General features: G+C 36.8%; 1 protein-coding gene across 1 annotated transcript; it reads left to right on the plus strand.

The window, feature by feature from the left end:
* Window positions 1-1777: 1777 nt before the first annotated feature.
* On the plus strand, window positions 1778-12681 carry LOC127199269 (arylacetamide deacetylase-like). The gene is made up of 5 exons (XM_051157234.1): window positions 1778-1912; window positions 7536-7758; window positions 9243-9312; window positions 10395-10566; window positions 12077-12681. Exons 1-5 carry the CDS (start codon window positions 1778-1780, stop codon window positions 12671-12673), a joined length of 1197 nt encoding a protein of 398 aa, XP_051013191.1. The 3' UTR covers window positions 12674-12681.
* Window positions 12682-24247: the final 11566 nt, after the last annotated feature.

The raw sequence follows: 24247 nt of genomic DNA on the forward strand, positions 1-24247 counted from the left end.
TTCAAATTCGTGGCCTCTTTTTTTTTCTTTATCTTTATTGATTTCTTCCACAAGACAATCTATCCACCCAACACTGTCTAATAACAAGTGAGGAAAAGCACTCACTGCTTACCAGAGTCATATACAATAAATAGACAAAACTAGAAAAAAGTTTCCACTTTCATTTGCTTTCCTAGTGCTATAGGATAAAGCCCTGTGAATCACTCTTTGAAAAGTAGTCTGGTAAAGGGCGAAAAGAATAGACACCGGAAGCGGATGAAAAGAGGTATCAGAACAGAAGCCTACCATAGATGCCCTCTGAAAAAGTCCAACCAGCAGGGGATGGAAGCAGATGCCAAAACTCACAGCTAAACTTTGGGCATAGCATATGAAGTCCTATGGAAGAGTGGGAGGATAGTAGACCCCCGAGGAGACAGGAGCTCCCCAAGAAGACATACAAATCAGAGCCCAAGGAGGCTGGTGGAGATTGATGCACCAACCAAAGACCAAACATGGGGAGACCATGGGCAGCTCACTCTCCACACAGATCCCATAGTAAGGGGAGTAGGGGTAGTCTTGGACTTGGACTTTGTAGCCAGCTCTTTGATCTCTTCCCCCTGGCAGGGCTACCTTGGGAGGCCACAGAGCAAGACGACTCAGGTAGTCCAGATGAGACATAGGGGTCAGTTGGCATAGGGAGGAAGGCTCCCCTTTCTGAGGACTAGGGGAGGAGGATAAGGGGGAAGTGGGAGGGAGGGTGGGACTGGGAGGAGACAAGGGAGGCAGCTATGACTGGGACATAAAGTGAATAAATTTAAAAAATAAATCTAAAAATTTTTAAAAGTAGTGTGACAGTACTTGTCCTTCCACTCCCGTGTGGATATGAAGAGTCAGTGATGCAATCTACTTATTGTGAAAGTTAAGGAAGTCGGTTAAATTTGGCATGGGATATGCTGGAATATCAATGAAGCAAAATTTAATAATTCAACACTCACATCATAGACTATGCGAACAAATGGGGCTTAGAACTGATAAAGCGACTTTTCTGTAGGTTTACTGCTGACAACTATAAACCTAACAGCCAAATAAAGATACTGTTTTTAAATTAGAGCATTAGACTAAAAGGTGAGGCTTGTCTAATTATCAGCACAGGCAAATATTAAATAAATAGAGAACAGGTTTTACAAGTAAAGTGTGTTGACTAACTGGAATCATCTGAGCTGTGATCAGGAAGGGATCCTGATATATTTATACTATAATCTCAAAATAAAAGAAGTAATATAAAGAAAACAAGCATTTCCCAAGCAGTGCTCTTTAACAGTCATTAAAAGCTGCTGGCTGCTCAGCAGGGAGGACAGTAAAGCACAGAGGGAATAAAGAGAAATGAACTTCCTTTTAAAAGTTCCAGTTGCTTTAAAGGTCCTGATAATCTTCTCAGCTTATACTTGATGCAGTCCCTGGGTTTCCTCTGTGTTGCAATACCCTTTGAATGCAGAGGAGAGACTCTGAATAATAGTACCTTTGTACCATATATTTTCCTTACAAACTGTCTGGAAGCAGGATGTGGCTCCTTGGTAGGAAGAAACTTGGAGCGAGCAGCTCTGTTTTGAAATTCCTTTTGTGTGGATTGTGATAAGGGCAACGGGCATTGCGAGTATCTCTGCACTAATAGCTTGTGCAGGTGGAATTTGTACTAAGTTAGGTAACACTTTATGGCAGGTTAAACTTCAACATCCAGAGATTTGAAAGCAGTTTTATCTGCCGTCCTGTCAAAGTTGAAAGGGCAGAAAGAAGAAGCATGGGGAGAACCGTGTTGCTTCTCATCTTTGTGGCGCTTCTAGCTTATTATGTTTCTGTACCTGTTCCTGATGACGTCGAAGAGCCTTGGAAACTGGCCTGGGAGACGACAAAAATTAAAGTAGTTTCAGATTTGGTAAGTTCTGAATTTTTATCAACATTCGAATACTGAGTAATTTAGAAAAGAGAAAGTAGGCATTGAGAGGGAAGTCTCATAGCAGTCTCCATTTCTAGATCTGACCCCGGTACAGAGAGAGAGAGAGAGAGAGAGAGAGAGAGAGAGAGAGAGAGAGAGAGAGAGAGAGAGAGAGAGAGAGAGAGAGAGAGAGAGTACAGTGCCAGGTGAAGCTTTTTAGAAGTTATCAACTTCAGGAAAAGAAGAACGGGATAGCATTGTTTAATTATAGAGGTCTATGCAGTACTCTTAGATTCATGCATAGAAATATAAGCTTTCTGGGAGAATTTGTAAAACTGACTGATTTAAAATGAAAAGCAATACAGGAGACAAGACATACGATTCCCAATTGGAGCAAGGTGTGTTGCTGTAGGAGAATGGGGGTCACCTGGCTTGCAGCTGTGCACTGCTGGTTCTGTGACTCTTTTCTAGTATTAGTACATAGATATGGAGTGTCTCACATGTCCTTTAGCTCTCTCTTGGAGTAGCAAAAGATACATAGGTCAAGGACACTTAGCCTGAGTATCAACCACTTGACATACCAATTTAGAATTTCTATTGCTGTGCAGAGACCCATGGCCATTGCAACTCTTATAAAGGAAATTATTTAATTAGGGCTGGCTTCCAGTTCAGAGGTTTAATCCATTATCACAGTAGGAGGCATGGCTGCACACAGGCAGACATAGTGCCTAAAAAAGAGCTGAGATTTTTTACCTCTGGATCTGCAGACAGCTGGAACAGAGTGTCACTGGAACTGGCTTGAACATTTGAAACCTCAAAGGCCACAGTGACACACTTACTCCAACAAGGCCATACCTACTCCAGCAAGGTCACACCTCCTAATAGTATACCCTCTATGAGCCTCTGGGGCTATTTTCACTGAAACCATCACATACACTATACCTATGCATGCTTCTTTAGAAGATTCAAATATATTTTCTTGTTTTTATGTAACTCTGAGAAAATGTGGTATATGCTTTATTTTATTTTCTTACTTTAGTTACATTTTTGGCATATACATTTGGTATTAGATGTGGATTAGTTTCATTACTCATAGTTTCAAAACTCATTTTTAATTTATTAGTATTGAATTGTATTTAAAATGGCTAAAATTGTTTATCATTTGGCTTTGTTATAGACACAGATATGAATTCACTATATGATATATAAAAACAGATATCATTTGTCATTCAATATTTCTAAATTATTTTCATAATTTTCTCTTGTTTGGTTTTCTTTTTTAAAATAATTTTGTTTCTTTTTTTATGATATTTTCTATGATATTTTGAGTTTTAACTTGATTGCTTTAATCCTACCAGCATAAGGATGGGTAACAATGTGTTTTGGTACTTTATGATATTTTAAGAACTTGTTTTGGGGCTAAGTGTTTAGGAGCACTAGCTGCTGTGCCAAAGGTCCTGAGTTCAATTTTAAGAAACTACATGTCAGCTCTCTACTGTCTGATGCTGTCTTCTGACATAAATCTGTAGATATATATGCAAAGTTCCCATATATATAGATTGCATAAATAAATCTAAAAACAATTTATTTTGAAGTAGTGTACAATATCATCTCATCATATTTATAATGACATCTTGTTTATTGTCTTTATGAATACTTGCACTTTTTATTTATAGTGCATGTCATTTTTCTTTAATGCTGTATATATATTTTTATATTGATATCATTCTAATGTAATAACTATTCAGGGGAATTTTTCAACTATATCTTGAGGAATACAACTAAATGTTTTCAGTTTTTGTATTTATGAAATCTTAGTGCTGCAATGTCTACATACATGGTTTTATACAATATTTTAAATACAAAAATATATTAAGCCTTTTTTAATTCCCTGGCCAATAATGTATAGAAAGGTATCCCAGATTTGGGCATTTTGTTTGATAGTCTACAGTTTTTATGTGGTATTACTTTTGTGGTGTTATTACATATAGATTAATATATATATGATCTTGACTGCAATAACTCTTATTAAAAAGCACTTAACTGGGGCTGGCTTACAGGTTCAGAGGTTTAGTCTGTTATCATGGCAGGAATCATGATGGCATGCAGGCAGACAAGGTGCGGGAGAAGGAGCTGAGAGTTCTGCATTCAGATCCGCAGGCAGCAGGAAGAGGAAAAAAACTGTGACTCACTTGGGCTTCTGAAAACTCAAAGGCTATCCTCAGTGACACAACAAGGCAACACTTAACTCCAACAACTAGTGCCATTCCCTAAACATTCAAATAAATAAGCCTATGAGAACCATTCTTATTCAAACCATCATATTCCAAGCTCTGGCTCACATAGGATTGTAGTTACACTGTAATGCAAAAATGCATTCAATCCAGTGTCAAAAGTTCCCATAGTCTATAACAGCCTCAACCCTGTGCAAGTCCAAAGACCAAGTCTCTTCTGAGAGTCATCCAATCTCTTCACTGTAATCCCCTGTAAAATCAAAATGAAAAGCAGATCACATACTTCCAATACCAAAGAATATACATCACCATTCCAAATGTATTTCTACTTATAGAGTCCTTTCCTATGCCAAGGAACTTTAGAGTGTATCTTGTAATTTTTTTACTAAATGTTTCTACGTTTTGGGTTTACTGTTGAGGTCTTTCATCAATTTAGTTTAATTTTGTACAAGATGAGAGGTACAAAATGGACATCCAGTTTTGTCAGCACCACTTACTGTCTTTCCTCCAGTATATGGTTTTGGCATCATTGTAGAATATTAGTCAGTTATGAATATGTTTTAATATGCCATAAATAAATTTTAAATATTCCATATACTTATCTGGGACCATTAATATTCATATTTTGACAGACTGTAGTGTAGAGAGAACAATTTAATATTACCTTATTCCTGGGCTAAGAGCATGATTATGTTTTATTTTATTTCATTTTAGAATTTTTCTGTTTTGTTACTTTTTTGCTTGTTTGTTTTAATTTTCATTTTAGTGAGAGAGAGAGAGAGAGTGTGTGTGTGTGTGTGTGTGGGTGAGAGAGAGAGAGAGAGAGAGAGAGAGAGAGAGAGAGAGAGAGAGAGAGAGAGAGAACATAAAAATTGGGAGGTCAGGTAGATGGGAAGGATTTTGAATTGGAGGAGGAGAAACATAACCAAAACATATTATAGTAAATCTATTAATGAAAAGTGGAATATGATTATTAAAAGTAAAGCATTCTACCTAATGTTAGCATACTGCCCCAGTCTGCCTAGCAACCTATGATGTCATTACCTACCTTCCACTAGATGTGCCTCGTCCAGATGTATATGAAAGGAAAAACCTACCTACCTCTCTCCCTTGTTCTCTTACCTCTCTCTCTTACCTTTCTCCTCTCTTGCTCTCTTACCTCTTTCTTCTCTCTTCTTCTGTCTCTCTCTGTCTCTGTCTCTGTCTGTTTGTCTGTCTGCCGATATCTCTCTCTCTCTTTCTCTCTCTCTCTCTCTCTCTCTCTCTCTCTCTCTCTCTCTCTCTCTCTCTCAGGCATCCTCCCCACCATGGGTCATATAATAAACTTCTCCATATCATATCTGTTGTTTGGCACATATTTCATGTTTCAAATAACATGAAATTCTATATGTGAAAAATATAAAAAGAATTTATGCCATGTTTTATATGACAAAATTATAAAAGGCATAAAGTGTTTTACATGGTAATAACACAGACAGACACACAGATTAATGGAAGAGAAGACCTAAATGTAAATTCATATTAGAAAAGCTATCTTATAATTGACAAAAATGCCAAAATGCACACTGGAGAAAAGACAGCATCTTCAACAAATTCTACTGTGCCAACTACATGTGTACATGTAGATGGATAAAATCAAATCTTTATCTATCGTACTGCATAAAAGTCAACTTTAAATGGATGAAAAATGGAAGTCAATGTGAAATCTGAAGTGCTAGAAGAAAACTTAGTCAGGACCCCCCACAACAGAGATGTGGGAGGGGTTTCTGGACAGGATGCCTTATAGTGAGGAATTAAGATCAAAAAGTGAAAAAAAAATGGGACCTCAGAAAACTGAAAAGCTTCTGAACAGAAAAATAAAACAACAACAACAAAAAAAGAAATCAGTTGAGTGAAGAAGAGGCCCTTTGAAGAAGAGAATCCTTGCCAGGTATATATTTGGTAGAAGGTTAATATCTAGAATATGAAAAAAAAAACCCTCAAAATCAAGGATTCAAGAAAAGGAAATGACAAAATTAAGATGAATTAAAATTTTTAAATGTATATAAATAGAGCTCTCAAAGGAAGAAATAAAGCTGGGTAAAAAATATTTTTTAAAATGTTCATCATTCTTAGCAGACAGGGAAGCACACATTAAAAACAAAAAACAAAAAACAAAACCAACCAAACAACGTCCCCAAAAGATCCCTTTAGATTATCTCTCACCTCAGTCAGAATGACAAAGATCAACAAAACAAACGACAACAAATGCTGCAAAATTTATGGAAGAAGGGAAACTCTCGATCACAATTCCTGGGATTGCAAACTGCTTAACCATTATGAGAATCCATTTGACGAACTCTCAAAAGCTAGAAGTAGATCTGTCATAGGACCAAGGTGTACCACTCATTTGTATGTTCCCTTAGAACTCAACATCTATAAATAATTGCTCAGGTATGTTCATTATTACTTTAGTGTACAATAGCTAGGGATTGGAAATAACCAAAATGTCTCTCAGCTCATGAATGGCATACTATTCATCTATGAAGAAAACTGAAATCATGGATCTAGAGGCTGCAGTTGAGATGTAATGTATGAGAGATGAATAAATTTTTCATAAGATAATATACTGAGGGAGGTAGCCCTGGTCCAGGAAAGCAAATGCTACACATTCTCTATTATGCGTGGGGTGTCCCAATCTTTAGGTGTAAGTGTATAAGCCAGAGTCACTGCAGGAACTAGGGAAGTTAAAAGAGAACATAGAGTAAGAGAAGGAAAAGAGGATAGGAGGACACAGAAGGAATCAGGTAGAAAGCAGCACCTAGGGATTAACTGGCAACTGAAATAGGAGGACAATACAGGGGGAAAGGAGAGAAGAGGGATAAAGAACTCTATCAAATCATACAAAAACACTGTTTTATGTTTACAGAAAAGCCTATGATATATAAGAAGTTGTATGTGGGAGTAAAAGTGCTCCTGCAAGAGGCACAGCATATCTAGCAAACCTCCAGTGACAAGCTACTGCCATTGCCGCCGGTTGCTTTTAATGTATGTGAAAGGGAAACAGCACTCAAGAAATCTCAAAAATTGGTGACCTAAGCAAGACAAGCACACTGGCAACTCCAACTGACATTCCAATGAGGATGGCAGAAATTCCACAAGACCCTCTCCCTAGCTGAAGAGTCACTAGGACCTGGTGGCTGATGAGAGAAGCAGAATCAGTCTTCTCCAGGAAAAAGACCCTGAGAGGTTATCCAACCCCAATCAGTCAGCCCTAATTATGAGAAATGCTAATGGGACCCATGAGGTTTTATTTACAACACACGCACGCACGCACACATACGCACACACACATGCACACACACACACACACAAACACACTCATTTGTATTTTTTTCCTCTCCCCTTAGGCTTCTTTTGCTGAACTTTTGGGCATCAGTCATTTCATGGACACAATGCAGTTACTTATGAAACTTGAAGAAGTTCCACCCACCTCTGATGAGAATGTCACTGTGACAGAGACGACTTTCAACAGTGTTCCTGTTCGCATATACCTCCCCAAAAGGAAGGCCACCACACTCAGGAGGGCCTTGTTTTACATTCATGGTGGTGGCTGGTGTTTGGGGAGTGCTGGTATGTATGTCCCTGTGGTTTAGCATTTCTGTTTGTCCAATAAAATATGATGTTGACTCAGCACAAAAAGGCATATAAAGTCATAAGTTATATAATGATACTTCGATTGTTTGAAATATGTTCTTTTCTGAGATGTGATTTAATTACTACTAAAAGCTGTAGAAAATCTAGCTTAAGAAGAGAAATGGCTTCTTGACATAGGGCTTTATTATTGTTTGGATGGTGTAGTGAGAACAAAAGGTGATGAGTTATACAGGGTGAAATAGTAACAAATAGAAATGGTCACTGTGGTCTTTTTTTTTAAAGCACTATTATGAAATAAATGAGACAAAGATGTTAGATGTAAAAAGCACAGAGCTGAACATGCTATTTTTATTTGATATTACATATTTCACTAGTTACGTATAGATTATACAATATAACATTTTACTACATATAATTGTGTATTATAATTTTTCTTCATTGAACATAAATACATACATATAAATAATATATAATCAATGTTTCTCATATTTATAATGTATGTATTTCAGAATAACATAACGAGACTATGGCAGCTTCATAAGTTGATTTTAAGATGGTGGTATGGAATGTGATGTATATCTTTAGGAAAAGGTTAAGCTCATTTGAGCTGGAAAACTTGGAGATAATTCGACTTGGCACAGCAGGGAAAGTTGGCTGTACATGGTAGAGAGACACATTTATAACGGAAGACAGTAGGGATTCCTGATATTGTCATATACTGGAATGATTTAGTATGGATTTGAGTTATTAAGAATATTTAGTGCCCATTGTTGAAAATATCTCACATTGATGTCTTTTGAGGGTCTGTATTGCCTTGCCATGTCCTTCCATCCTGACACGTCTCTGTTATCATGCTAAAATTTCTCTAAACACTTGTTACTGGCATGCTCTGGTACATTTTTACACTATCTTACCTGTATTTGGAACACTTGCCCAAACCCAGGTGCATGTATATAGCCCATTCCTAAACCATTGCATTGCTAAGAGGGAAAAATACCCAAATCACAGGTTTTTTTTTTTTTCCTCCCTGGTTGTGGATGGATGTGTGAATAAGGACTTTGGTTTTCTCTTTATCTCTCTGGCAGTGGTATTGAAGTCTTAACATTATTTCCATGTAGTGCTCTCTATACAACACTCCATTAGAGAAACTATTATTATGTATCTGTGCTTCCTTAGATTGAGTATAGTCACTTGTACTTTCAACACCTAAAGTCTGCTAAGTGAGAGGAAAGGCCATGAATCTTGAGCAGAATGACAGTGGTTTAGGCTAGGCAGAGGAAAGTGGAGAGAGCAAGCACCTAACGGTGGAAACAGCTCAGAACACTGATGATGAGGTGCTGAACACAGCAGAAGCAACTTATAGACAGTTTCTGAGGAGCAGCATGCAGTGATGTGGTTTTGCTGGTGTGCTTTGTCATCAGTTTGCTCAACAGTTTCTCACTCAGTTTCCTTGATTTCAGCTCTTAGGGGATATGACAATCTGTCAAGGCGGACAGCTGATAGACTCGATGCTGTTGTCGTTTCAACAAAGTAAGACCATGGTTTTCTTAGTTGGTGCTTAGCCATGTGCTTTCTGTAGCGAGAAAAATCACTCTTGGTCACTTCGTTGTTGTTGTTGTTGTTGGACTATTTCAAATGAAATGAATAGTTAGCAAAGAGAAAATGAACTTAAATTGGCCAGAATAAATTCAGAGATAACAAAACAAAAAGCAAAACAAACCACTTAAATCAACCAAGAATAAAAATAGAAAGTTCAGAGATCATCAGAAGACAACATTGGCTCATCATAATGTACCAATGACCTGCACGGGAACTCTAGCCTAGCTTCCTTCATTGGAGTGAGTAGTAGAGAGAGTAAAGTGAGCAGAATATCACAGGTACATGAGGCTTAAAGTTTTGCCTTGGGAATTTGTATATGTCATGCCTTATTAATTAAGTGTAGTTTATCCATAAGTGCACAGAGAATCATATTTTTTCTGCACTATATGGTCTTTCAAGGAATTTCATGATACACTGCATTTAAAAGATTATTTCACCATATTTCACGGCATAATCATCACTGAAAACAATTAGTTCTCATGCCACACATGGAAATAGGCAAAGACATGTCTCAAATGGCATATTAGGGTGGTAATTGGTAAGAAATCAGTTTAATGTAAATGAATAGAACAATAAAGTAATTAATATAATACAGTGGTACATAAATAGCTTTCCTTATTGATGAAGTTCAAACATAAAACTGATAATATCTATTTGTCATTGATTAATTTCTAATAAAGAATAATGATTTTAAAAAGAACATACTGGAAGACGTTACTAAGGAAATGTATTACACGTTATGCTTTTAATTCTTTTATTTTTTACTCAAGGCTAATTCAATTGTTTTTACTTAAGGTTTTACTAGTATAACAACTAAATAAGCCAAGACTTTTATGATGGAGTTTATCTGTGGGTATATACTTAACAATGATATTTCATTTACTAAGGAAATTTTGGCTTTATTTGCAGATATACCAGATAGATAGATAGATAGATAGATAGGTAGATAGATAGATGATACAGACATACATATATATTTAAATTCATTCATTTGAAACTTATTCTTCAAACAGCTATGGATTAGCTCCAAAATATCATTTTCCAAGACAATTTGAAGATGTGTACAGTGCCTTACAATGGTTTTTACAAGAAAACACTCTTGAAAAATATGGTGTAGATCCTAGAAGAGTCGGTGTGTCTGGGGACAGTGCTGGTGGGAACTTAGCTGCAGCTGTTACCCAACAGGTAGGCTGCTAAGGTTTGTTTAATATTTTAAAACACCCTACATGTAGATATATTTTCCTCATACAGTCATGAAATTTTATGAGCATGCTAAAATATTAGAGAAACACCTAGACTGATGTTAGGAGACATTTGTCTACACAGTGCTTCTACGCTTGCTCGAGGGCAACATTTTCTTTTTATACACTGTGGCAGGGTAAGTTTTCTAGACTGTTGCTTAAGCATGATTGTTGCATTCACCTAGGTATTTTCCTATGCTGTTATATTACAGGTTGTACAAGTAAAGTTGAGCAATGACCACCCACCATCCACTATAACTGTGGTATTTGGCAGTCAGAGGATTCCCAAACAGATATAATATCTCTTGGTATCAGAATATTGAAATTGTCCAGAATTGAAAGTAATTAGTAGGTTTATAGCTGTCATTTGATTGGCAAAGGATTGATTATTTTAAGATCTTAATTGTTCATAAAATTTCAGGGTATTTAGCTACTACAAGTAAATTTCATCTGCCTGACACTGCTACATTTAAGGCAACTTCTTCATTTCCAGAGAAAAGAAGTTACAAATCCTGTGGGTTGATCTAATACACTATAAAAACAAATGTACAGCATATTCCAGAAATTAAATTCTATGCTCCATATGCCTTATTTCTCTAAAGGGCACCCTGGTACGTCATGAGGTACACATCAAGAGGCAAGAATTTTTGAAACTAAAGCAGTATTCAACTGTGAACTTTCCCATTTTTCATAATATATTTAAGTACACATTTATTTTCCTGTTACACTGACAGCCCTTCTTGTACATGCTCCAGCCTCAGTAATTTTTTAAATAATTGTGATTTATAATTGCTGAATATCGGTATAAAATGTCACATAATATGCTATGGAACATCATATACTAAAATTATGGAGAAAATTTCTAGACTTAACACGTTTTCAAGATGAAAAAGGCCTGCACAGTTAACCCTAGGATTCAGTGTCTTATCTTCCATAGCACATGAACTACTTAAAGGAACACTTTTGTCTGAGATAAAAATTACCTTCTCAGGGATCTAGCTGTGAGGTTAAACTGAAGAACCTCACCTCATTCATTCTCCTAGTTAGGGCATTCATATACCATTCCATACTCTATATATTAAAAATATAAGCTCTCAGTGTCAAAGAAATACAATGATCATTAACAGTTAAAGCTTGGCTTCTTATTTGACTGAAAATAACATGTTTATTAATACAAGAGTAACCAAAAGCCATAAAGTCTTTTCTGGAGAACTATGGTATATTATTTCCACTAGTATTTTAAAACTGAATATTAAACATTCTATAAGATGTTTCTATATAATGGCAATAATTGGATTAAAGATTAGACAATACCAATACAGAGATTTCAAACATTCTATGAGATATTTTGTTGTATCTGATTATCTTAACTTATCTCATTTCTACATATTTTAGATGAAAATATACCTACTAATTAAAATATTCATGCAAATGTAATTTCTATTCCTTTTCAGCTCATACAGGATCCAGATGTCAAGACCAAACTCAAGGTCCAAGTCTTAGTATATCCTGCCCTTCAGGCCCTTGATATGAATCTACCATCACTTCAAGAAGGTTCACACTTTCCATTTTTATCCAGCTCACTCATGGCTAGGTTTTGGAGTGAATACTTTACTACAGACCGAGCCCTGGAGAAAGCCATGCTTCTCAATCAACATGTACCTGTGGAATTCAGCCATTTGTTTCAATTTGTGAATTGGAGTTCCTTGCTCCCTGAGAGATATAAGAAAGGTTACTTCTATAAGAACCCCACCCCTGGTAATTCTGAGCTGGCTCAAAAATACCCAGGGTTCGTAGATGTGAAAGCATGTCCTCTTTTGGCCAATGATAATACACTGCGTCATTTACCTCTGACCTATATCATCACTTGCCAGTATGATGTGCTAAGAGATGATGGACTCATGTATGTGACACGACTTCAGAATGTTGGAGTTCCTGTGACTCATCACCACATTAAGAATGGATTCCATGGGGCATTTACCCTTCGTGATTTTAAAATTGCATACAGGATGCAAAATCAGTACTTGAGTTGGCTTATGGAAAATCTGTAGCAATACCTACACAATCACGTATTAAAGAAATATAAAAACAAAATAAGAAATAAACTAATAAAAATTGTGGTTTTGAGGTTTCATATACTGTTTAAAACCTTTGTTGTTTCTGAGAAACTGAAAACTTCCTGTTTTGTTATTGTTATTTATTATTAGCAAGCAATTTTCTAATTTATTCCTTATCTTGTATTTACCAACAGTCACATGGCTCCAAATCAGGGTTTTATGTGGGTGCTGACAATCCAAATTCATGTCTTCATGCTTGTGAAACATGTAATTTACCCAGTGAGCCATGTCTCCAGGCCCAAATTCCATAATAATTCTATAGTGTAATTTTACTATCCATTATTATTTTACACATAAGAAAATTGGGACTTAAAGAAGTGAAGTGATAACAAAAGTTCTAAATCCACATACCAACTGTTAAAGGATAGTTATGTGGCATGTCAACATCAATGGCTTTGCATTTTGGAAACTAAACTCCATTTTGTACTTCATTATTAAATTAAATTTGGTCCTGTTTTCCCTTTGCTATTGATATATACTTTAAGCACAAGTATATAAATTACATAGTTTCTGGAATATTATGCTCCCAATGGTTATTTTAACTTAGATTACATTTTTATCAACTCACTAATACTGAGGAGATTTTCCTCTTATTGGTTTAAAATCCATGTGGTTATAGAAAACGTGTTTAATCCATGATGTTCTACTTTATACTTCTAAGACAATAAGGTTTCTCATAGAACTTTCTTTTCTCAGGACCTTGGAATTAGATCCAAAAAGTAGTAATGTGCTAATTTTTGAATTGTCTAGTTTGTGATCCCACAGAATCAGTGAAAATGTTATGTATGTTGTGAAAGCTCAGGACATCATACAAGTTGTATATGAACAGAGATCGGCAGACTTTGGAAACAGTATAAGAACAATAACCCTGGATTTGAAGCATAGGGGATAGAAAATATCATTAAGATCTATAGAATATACCAATAAGAACTTTAGAGCAGTCAACAGAGTCCATAGCAGGGGCAGCCCCTGCTCCCCTTTCTAGGAGACCTCTATTGAGGCTGCGTTGCCTATTGGCTTCGTCTGAACAGGGGTCGAGGTCCCCTCAATGTATGTCCTCGTTTGGTGCATCTGTTTCTGCCACCTTCCCCAAATTTTTTGGCTCTGTTGTTCTGTGTATCTTGTGTCCCCTCCAGGTCCTTCTTATGCCCCCACTCATCCTTAGGACTCCCTGCATTCTGCCCAAAGTTTGGCTGCAACTCTGCTTCTGCTTTGATCCCCTGTTGGGTAGAGTCTTTCAGAGGACACTACAGTAGGCTCCCATCGTGTTCCCTCATTGTGCTTCCAGAGTCTATTCTATTCGCCCTTCTAAATGAGAGTAAGCATCCTCCTTAAGGCCCTCTTTGTTATTCAGCTTCTTTAGGTCTGTGAACTGTAATATGGTTGTCTTGTATTATATGGATAATATCCATTTATAAGTGAGTGTATACCATGCTTGTTCTTCTGGGTCTGGGTTACTTCACAGAGGACGATCTTTTCCAGCTCCATCCATTTCCCTAAAAATTCATGATGGCCTTTTTTGTGACAACTGAATAGTATTCTATTGTGTAGATGTGCCACAGTTTCTTTATCCATTCTTCACCTGTGGACATGTAAATTGCTCCCAGTTTCTGGCTATAATGAATAAAGCTGCTATGAACATAGTTGAGTAAATGTTCTTCTACAGTGGAACATTGTTTGTATATATGCCCAGGAGTGGTATAGTTAGCTCATGAGGTAGAGATGTATCCAATTTTCTGAAAAAAAATGCCAGATTTATTTCCAAGTGGTTGTACAAGTTTGCAATCCCATCAGCAATAAAGGAGTGTTTCCCTTGATCCACATCCTTGCCAACATGTGCTGTCACTTAAGTTTTTTATTTTAGCCATTCTGACAGATGTAAGGTGGATGGTGAGCATTATTTTAGTACTTCTTTCTAGGCCATTCCATATTCTTCTGTCAAGAATTCACTGTTTAGTGCTATGCCCCATTTTAAATTGTATTATTTGATTTTCTGGTGTTTCATTTCTTGAGTTCTTTATGTATTGGATATTAGCCCTCTGACACATAGGATTCGTGAAGATCTTTCTCCAGTCTGTAGGCTGTTGTTTTGTTTTAATGAATATCCCTTGCTTTACTGAAATGTTTCAGTTTCATGAGGCACCGTATACTAATTGTTGGTTTTAGAGCCTGAGCTGTTGGTGTTATGTTCAGAAAGTTGTCTCCTATGCCAATGAGTTCAAGGCACTTCTCCACTTTCTCTTCCAGTAGATTTAATGTTTCTGGATTTCTTGATAAGGCCCTTGATCCACTTGGAACTGAGTTTGGTGCAGGGTGATAAATATGTCTCTATTTTCTTTTTTTCTACATATGGACATCCAGTTAGACCAGCACCATTTGTTGAAGATGGTATCTTTTTTTCATTGTATGGTTTTTGCTTCTTTATCAAACATCACGTATCTGTAAGTGTGTAGGATTATCTCTGGGTCATTGATTCAATTCCATTGATCCACTAGTCTGTCTCTATGCCAGTACCATACCATTTTTATCACTGTTGCTCTATAGGTTTAGATCTGGGATGGAGATACCTCCAGAATATCTTTTATTGTACAGGATTGTCTTAGCTGTCTGGGTTTTTGTTTGTTTGTTTGGTTTTCTATACTAAATTGAGAGTTGATCTTTCAACATCTATATAGAATTGTGTTGTGTTTTTTTGTAAAGGTACAGATGGTTTATTTGCTTGCCTTTGCACCAGCTCTGTAGTGTTCACAATGCAACAAACTCAATACTGATGTGTTACAAACAGAACATTATGGATTGGCCATGGGGCTCACTCCTGTAATGCCAGAACTCAGGAGGTTGAGACAGGAAGATCATGAGTACAAAGCCAGAGTTTACACAGTAAACCCTTCCAAAACAGCAAACCAATCACCACTAAAGAAGTCAACCCTGTGGATAAGATGCTGACTGGCCTTATTGAATAGCCTGGTCTTTTTGCTTAAGGACTTGACAAAAATACGCATTCACTATGATAAGCTGCCTGCTTCTGATAGGTAGGAGGTATACCATCAAAGTACTGCCATTGAGATACTGGTGGTCTAGACTTGATGTCCAGTTACAGTTGATCTCTGCATTTCTTAACAAGGATAGCTTCAGGTAATCCATATTCTAATTGTGAGAAAAACTCCTGCTTGGAACATAACTTGCTGAACTTAGGGTTTCATTTCTTACTTAGTATTAGGCAGTTCCAAATTTGGTGTATACTAAGGGATGGTTGTACAAGAGTGAGTGACATTTTGTTGTGGGTAGTGTCACAGAAGGGCTCAGGCAAGTGAGCTGAAGACAGTACTCCAGTGAAGGAGACTGGGAAAGGGCTGCACCTCCCAAGATGCTGAGGATAGAGACAGGTCAGTCTCGAAGTAACAACTCACTGGATTCTGTATTCACAATGTCTACCCTTTTACTTTTACAGGAAAATCTATATCCATAGATTGTCACTATAAGAAAATGCAAGGGCTTGGCTTGACAAAGGGATAAATGCATACAATTGGGAGATCATCACTTCTCTTTGGCTCAATAAACAGCATTTTATTCACAATTCATGTACAGTGGTAATTAGGGTCTTAGGCTCAGAGAAACAGAAGGTTCTATGTGTATGTGTATCATGTAGAGATTGGTGTAATTCATGTTCCAAAGGATTAGGCCTTGGCCAGGATGTCTTCACCACCTTAGTCTGGTACATTTTATTCAATGAACAAGTTAAGCTTGATTTTCTTCAGTGAGAGAAGTTGACTCAAAGTAAACATTTGTGAAATTGCCTTATTTCTTTACAAAATACAGAACAAGATTCTTGAGTTCAGAAAGGTAGTCTAAGGCAACTGGCTGGAATTGTTGGGTGAATGTTTTTCCATTCATGTCAGTTGTTTTGGCTAAACATGCAATAACTGATCAATGGTCTAAACTTTCCCCATTTGACAAAAATTTTCAGTGAGCAACTACTCTTTATTTACATGACATTTAAATTTATTTTATGACATACTGGACACTGAGATCATTAAATTGTATTTCCTCTCAAAATATGAAAGATTGTCACCCAATTAGAAGATGAGCATTTTGAGAGTTACAAGGAGAAAGGGGGCTCCCTCAGCAGTCCCAGCTCTGCTAGAAGCACCATCTAGGCACATCAGGTGTGAGTTAAACCATAGTCTTCAATGTGCAGCTACAGAAGCAGCAGAGGAATACAATATATTTGGCATTGTTGGGTATAAATCAGTGGAGGCACCCAGATGACCTCTCTACACTGGATAATTAGAGACATGTATGAATGTGACCAGGGTCTAAAGACATACAAAGCATAAGAGACCCAACACTCAATGTTCACCTTTTTTTGTCTGTCATACTTTACTTCATATAATAATTTTCATCTCCATTCATGTTATTAAAAATGTCAAAGTCTTATTTATGGATAAATAAAGAAGTCTAGATTTAAATTCATATAAATGGTTATGTGGGTACACGTGTGCGCGCGTGTGTGTGTGTGTGTGTGTGTGTTTGTGTGTAAAACAGGAAAACAAGGGAAAGCAAAAGATCTAAAGGCAATGAGTGAAAGGGAGGTCATAGAATAATATATGACATGAAAGTAAAAGAAATGCCTACTTGAATGGAGAATGTAAAACAGCAAGGTATGAGAAAGGATGGCAGCCAAAATATGCTGCTACATATACATACATACATACATACATACATACGTACATACATACATACATACACACACACACATACATATGACAAAGTGAAACACATTGATTTATATCTTCACTTAAAGTTAACAATATTCATGAAGTGATGTCTTGGGAGGTAACCATTACTCAAACTCTTGTAGATGAAGTTTCTGTTAAGTGCTGGTACATGTCAGTATCTTTAGGATATTTGACCCAAGTTTAGATTCAGGCCAAGAAAGGCTGAGACCAAGCACTAAAGAAAAGTGTTACCACATTACTATAAGTCAGAGTAAACTGTAAGTCTGTTTTAAGAGGCAAGTAACAATTGGCATCTACCAACTGAAAATGTTCTGTAACTCTGTTTGGATAAAGATCTGAGTGCTTGATCCAAGAGTGGTGGCGCTCACCTTTAATCCCAACACTCAGGAGGCAGAGGCAGGGTTGATGTGAGTTCAAGGACAGCCTTGTCTATAAAGCCAAGGCTACATAGAGATACCCTGTCTCAAAAAAAAAAAATGAGTGTTCCCACCAGCAATGAAGGAGTGTTCCTCTCTCCCCACATCCTCGCCAGCATGTGGTGTCGCTTGAATTTTTGATCTTAGCCATTCTGATGGGTGTAAGATGGAATCTCAGAGTTGTTTTGATTTGCATTTCCCTGATGACTAAGGAGGTTGAGCATTTCTTTAAGTGTTTCCTCAGCCATTTGATACTCCTCTGTTGAGAATTCTCTGTTTAGTTCCAAGCCCCATTTCTCAATTGGGTTATTTGGTTTGGTGGTGTTTAATTTCTCAACCATGTTCATAGCAGCCTTATTCATAATAGCCAGAACATGGAAAACAGCCTAAGTGTCCCTCAGTAGAAGAGTGGATAAAGAAACTGTGGTACATATACACTATGGAATACTACTCAGCTATTAAAAACAAAAGAATTCCCGAAATTTGTGGATAAATGGATTGAGGTAGAAATGATCATAATGAGTGAGTTAACCCAGAAGCAGAAAGAATCAAATGGTATATACTCACTTATATACTTATACCAAGGGGCATGTCCCACGAAAGCCTTCACTTACCAGGAAACTGGGACAGAGGGGAAGGTATCCTATTGGGATTCTAAATGAGAGACGCATGGGAGAATAGCAAAATAAAAGGATACAGAGGGTTGTCTATATTCTCTATTTTCTCAAAGAGCCAGCTGTTGGTATCATGGACTCTTTGTATTGTTCTCTTTGTTTCTAATTTATTGATTTCAGACCTGAGTTTGATGATTTCCTTTCATTTTTATTGTATGCTAGGCAGATAGGATGAAAGGTGTAGTTTCAATTTTTCTATATTTGCTGAGGCTTCTTTTATGTACTAAAATACAATCTCTTTGGATAAAGTCCTATAAACTGATGAAAAAGAAAACATGTATTATTTATTCTTTAGATGAAATGTCTGTTCAAACAAATTAACATAGAAGAGTGAAAGATAATCTGAATTTACAAAAGTATAATTAAAATGAATGCATTATAATAGACACTGAAGAAGACACTAAATTTAGTAAAAGACAAAGTGGGGAATGTACTTGAATGCATTGGTACAGGAGACAGTTTTCTGAAGAGAACACCAACATCTCAAGCACTTAGTTCAACAAATGATAAATGGAGTATTATGAATCTAAAAAGCTTCTATAATGTAAAAACACAGTCTGTAGGACAAAACAGCAGCCTATAGAATGGGAAAGATCTTCACCAACCCTACATCCAACATAGGTCTAATAGCCAAAATATATAAAGAACTCAAGAAATTAAGCACTGGCAAATGAAATAACCCAGTTAAAAATGGGGTGCAGAGCTAAACAGAAAAATTCTCAGCAGAGAATCTCAAACGGCCAAGTAGTACTTAAAGAAATGCTCAACGTCCTTAGTCATCAGGGAAATACAAATCAATCTCACATTTTGGGAATAGTTCTACCTCAAGACTCAGATATACATCTCCTGAGAATATACCCATAAGATGTTCGATCATACCACAAGGACACTTGTTCAACTATATTCATAACAGCTTTGTGCATGATAGCCAGAATCTGGAAACAACCTAGCTGTCCATAAACTGAAAAATGGATAAAGAAAATGTAGTACAATTACACAATGAAATACTTCTCATCTGTTAAAAACAAAGACATCATGTTATTTGTAGGCAAATGAGTGGAACTAGAAAAGATCATCCTGAGTGAGGTAACACCGACCCAGAAAGACACACAGGGTATATAATCACTTATAAGTACGTATTTGTCATAAAATACAGGGTAGCCATGCTACAATCCACAGATCCAAAGAAGCTAATTAGCAAAGATGGCACAAGGGAGGATGCTTGAATCTCACTCAGAAGGAAAAATAAAATAGACTTCTGAAGTGGAGCGTGGCATAGGAGGAGATGGCTGGCAGAGAGAATGGGGCAGGGGGAGGGGCATACCTCTGGGAAGCAAGAGCTACAGGGAGTCTGTTAGGATGACCTACCTGTGACTTATAACAGGAAGAGATATGGAACCTGATGTAGGCAACCCCTATAGCCAAACAGGATTTCTAGTAGAGTTATAGAGACACCAACTCACCCATAAAACTTTCGACATGAAACTTTTCCCACCTAAAAGAAGTGTAAGGATAAAGAAGGACCAGAATTGAGGAAATGCAGATACCACACCATGAGAAGACCTACAGACAAAACAAACTTATGCCCATGGAGGCTCACAGAGACTGGACCACAGGCAGAGACTGGACCTAAACTCCCTACACATATGTAGCAGATGTGCATCTTGGTCTTCCTGTGGGTCCCCTAATAATTGGAGTGGGTGGGAGAGAAAGTGCTTATTCTTGCTATGACTTGATATGCCAGGGTAGGTTGGTACCCTTCCCTGAGGAAAAAGGGAGGAAGATGATGGATTCTACCTCTATTGCCCTACTGGAGCTTAACTCTTTTTTTTTTTAAATGATTCTCTTTTAACCCTTTATACTGTCTTCTATTTACTTCAATGAAAGCTTCTCCCTATGTCTTGACATCTATGGATATTCCAAAGCAAAACAACATATCTGAAAATTCAAAGCTAATATCCAGAGAGAAAATAAAGCATGCAATAAATATCTTTTGGGGGCTGTGCTTCTTCACACTGAATGATGTTCTTTCACCTTCATCCAGTTACCTGTGAGTTTATCATTTTATTTTTAAAGAGCTGAATATTCTGTTGTGATAATGTACCACATTTTGCATTATCCAATATTACAGTACTGGGAATCTAGGCTATTTCTATTTCCTAGCTAGTGTGAATAGAGAAGCAATGAGCAGGAGTGAGAAGGCATCTCTTTAGTAGAGTATAAATTTATTTGGACATATACACAAGAGTGCTATAGTTAGATCATGTGGTAGATCTCTATTTAGCTTTTGGCTTCAAAAACCTGTTAATTTGTATTCACATTTAAACAAAAATGCAAGTTAAAAATAAGCTCAGACCATTGTGATCTATAGTTGCCAAAGACCCACCCTCAACAGTAAAAACTGCTGTCTCATAGCCCACAAAACAATAGTCAATGATTATTAGTTTAAAAACAAACAAACCGAAGTCATATAACTTTCTTTTCTGCTTGTAGTGTCACAGAATTAAATTTTTGTAATAATTAAACCTTTGGAAACTGTACAGTTACATGGAAATTGAGCATGTTCCTGGACATTCATTCAACTGAGGCTTGTTAACCTTTCTTCCCCCTGTCTCTCTCTCTCCCCTCTTTTCTTTCTTTATTTCTTTTTTCCCTTCCTTCTTTCCTTACTTCCTCCTTCTCCTCCTCTTTCTTAATCTTTTGTTGTTGTTCTTTGAAATTTTCATACCTGTATACACTATCTGCCCCATTACTCCTTCCTTTCCCTCTCTGGGCACCCTCAAACACATTTTCCTCCCAAATATATTTTTTGTAAATAGCAGTTAAAATTGATTAGTCCTGCCTGTGTGCATACTGGTAGAGAGTGGGTAGAATATTATCTACTGGAAGTGGAGAGCCTATAAATCCTGTATCTATCACGCAAAGTAAAGTGTCTCTTCTACCACAAGCAGCCATTAATTTTCTTTAGCTTCTCAAGGATAGGCTCTTGAACCTATGCTAAAATTATGAGGGGATTGATCTTGTGCAAGTCTTGTGGGAGTAACCAAAGATGCTATGCTTCTATGTGTGCAACAACCATGGATAGCATTTTCAGAAGACAGCATGTCACAGGATTCCTCCCATTTTCCAGCTCTTGTATTCTTCCTTTCATCCATTTCCTAAGCCTTGTGAGAATGACATGGATAGCCCATCTACACCTAAACACTCACAGAAAAGTGTTATTAGATGGAAGAGATATCACAATAAATAGTAGTTTACGTCTATACAAATGAGTGAATAAGTAGAGATAGACAACATAAAAACTCTTCACCTTTATATTCTATTAAGTTATAATATATTACATATGGAATAAATATATTATATTTATTCTATTACATATGGAATAAATAGAATAAATATCTACAGCAGTTTTAAAATAAAAATTGAAGGTGGGAGACGGAAACAGTCTCTCATATAGATGTTGCATAATATGTGAAGAATTATAAAGCTACTTAGAGATAGAATGTGATTTTAAAAATTAAACAATTATTCTAAATAAAAGAGTGAATATTAATATAAAATATAGATATAAATCCTTAGGGATTTTTTTCAAATAAGTTAAGGGAAAACATTAATAAAAATGGAAATTTATAACAAGATGATGGCTTTTAACCTCTAAAAAGAATTAGATTAAATATAAATGGTCCAAACGTTTTTATTCAAAGACAATTTTTTTTAGACATAATGACACAAACCTGTGATGCAAACACTTGAGAGGCAGACTCAGATAATCGTGGATGAGCACAGTAAGACCGTTCCTCAAGAAAAATAGCAAAAGAAATCAAACATTTGTAGTACATAGGCAGCACAGTCTCCTTGTGGGTCCCACAGTATAAAGAGCAGTGACTACTTCTGATGTGGACTCTGGTCTCTCAATGTGGATCACTTCCTCCTGGCTGGGTGGTCTTTTCCAGACCACAGAGGAAGAGATACAGGTAGTAGACTTGATGAGCTGAAATCAGATTTTAGGGGAGGAGGGCCCTTCTTTCTGTGGCCTAGGGGATGGGGGAGAGGGGATGGGGGAGGGAGGGTGGGATGGGGAGGTGATGAAGGAGGGGACTACAATCAACATGTAAAAAAAATTAAAACTGCAGAACAAGCAGGTGACTTATATTCCTAACCCCACTACATGGGACTAGTACTGAGACAGGCTGAGACATAAATGTATATGCATAGTCAATGTTTTCTTTCTTTCTTTCTTCCTTTCTTTCTTTTTTGTTGTTGTTGTTTTTGGTTCTTTGCTTTGTTTTTGTTTTTGTTTTTTGAGACAAGATTTCTCTGTGTAGCCTTTTAACTGTCCTGGACTCACTTTGTAAACCAGGCTGGCCTCGAACTCACAGTGATCTGCCTGCCTCTGCCTCCCAAGTGCTGGGATTAAAGGTGTGTACCACCATGCCTGGCTCAATGTTTCTTATTGGTTACAAAATACATGCGACTTAGGACTAGATGGCATTCTTCATATGGCACGAATGAAGATTTACAGATGTCTTTCTTCTGCTCATGAAAAGAGCAGAGAACTAGCTTTAATCACTATGTGCACCTTGCACATCCCATACACTTACAATTTTAGGATGGTATACTGCTTGTAAGAAATGACATGTTTTCAGAACAAAAGAACTGAACATTGAAGCTGAATCAGACCTGACAGGATTTATTCCTTTCAGCATGCTGGAGGCTGACACACTACGTCTTTCATGTTCCAGCACCAAGTGCTGTTCTCCACCATAAAAGGACAGATCCCAAGACAGCTTTGAAGAAAATGTTTGTTCCCAATTGGTCCAGCATTTCAGACTGTCACATACAGGACTTTTATTAAGCCTTGGAGTGCTCAACTGGACCACAAATAATATTCCTACCTTGTTTAACCATTTTCCTCAATTTTATTTTGGCTACTACAAAGGTATTATTTGTACCAAATCAGCCAGAAGAAACCCTAAGAGAATGACACCCCATTTCCTTTAGGTGGGGTTGGGTAGGTTTTTGGTTGCTTTCTTTCTTAGGTTCGGAGATAGGGGCTGAAAGAAAGAAGGGGAAATATAGAAATATATAAAGATGATAGGACAAAAAGTAGATAACTGAGTCGACTCCTCAACTTAAGGCCTTAATTGTGCTCAAGGTTATTTTTAATTCATTTAATCCACAAATTCATTACAAGAAATTTGTATGTTGGTACAAAATAAGTTTAATTTTGATACATTAGTATAGAACTCAATTTTAAGATTATTCTCGACACACATTATATATATTTCTACTCTAATATGAGGTACAGTACCCATAAAACTCATTATAATACAATCTTTCCCTCCAATACTTTGAAAAAGATAGTGCAGGCTGTCTAGGATAAGGAAGTTAGACAAGTTAATTGTCAACCAATCAAATCATGGTCAATTCAATTACTAGTCTATAGTCACAAGAATATACATGCTAGATGTAACAAATAGGTGTGATTCTATAGAGAGAAAAGGTAAAATACTTAATGTCTTCAAAAACCTCAAAGACATAGAGAATATGACATTTAAAGATGTTTTTATTATTACAAAGATACATTTGCAATGAGACAAGGTAACTCCTGGCAGCACACAGCCTATGTCAAAGATGATGATGAGTGCCAATGAACCTCCTTATGGAGATGGCTTCAAA

This window comes from Acomys russatus, chromosome 15, assembly GCF_903995435.1.
Source record: "Acomys russatus chromosome 15, mAcoRus1.1, whole genome shotgun sequence".
Taxonomy (NCBI): domain Eukaryota; kingdom Metazoa; phylum Chordata; class Mammalia; order Rodentia; family Muridae; genus Acomys; species Acomys russatus.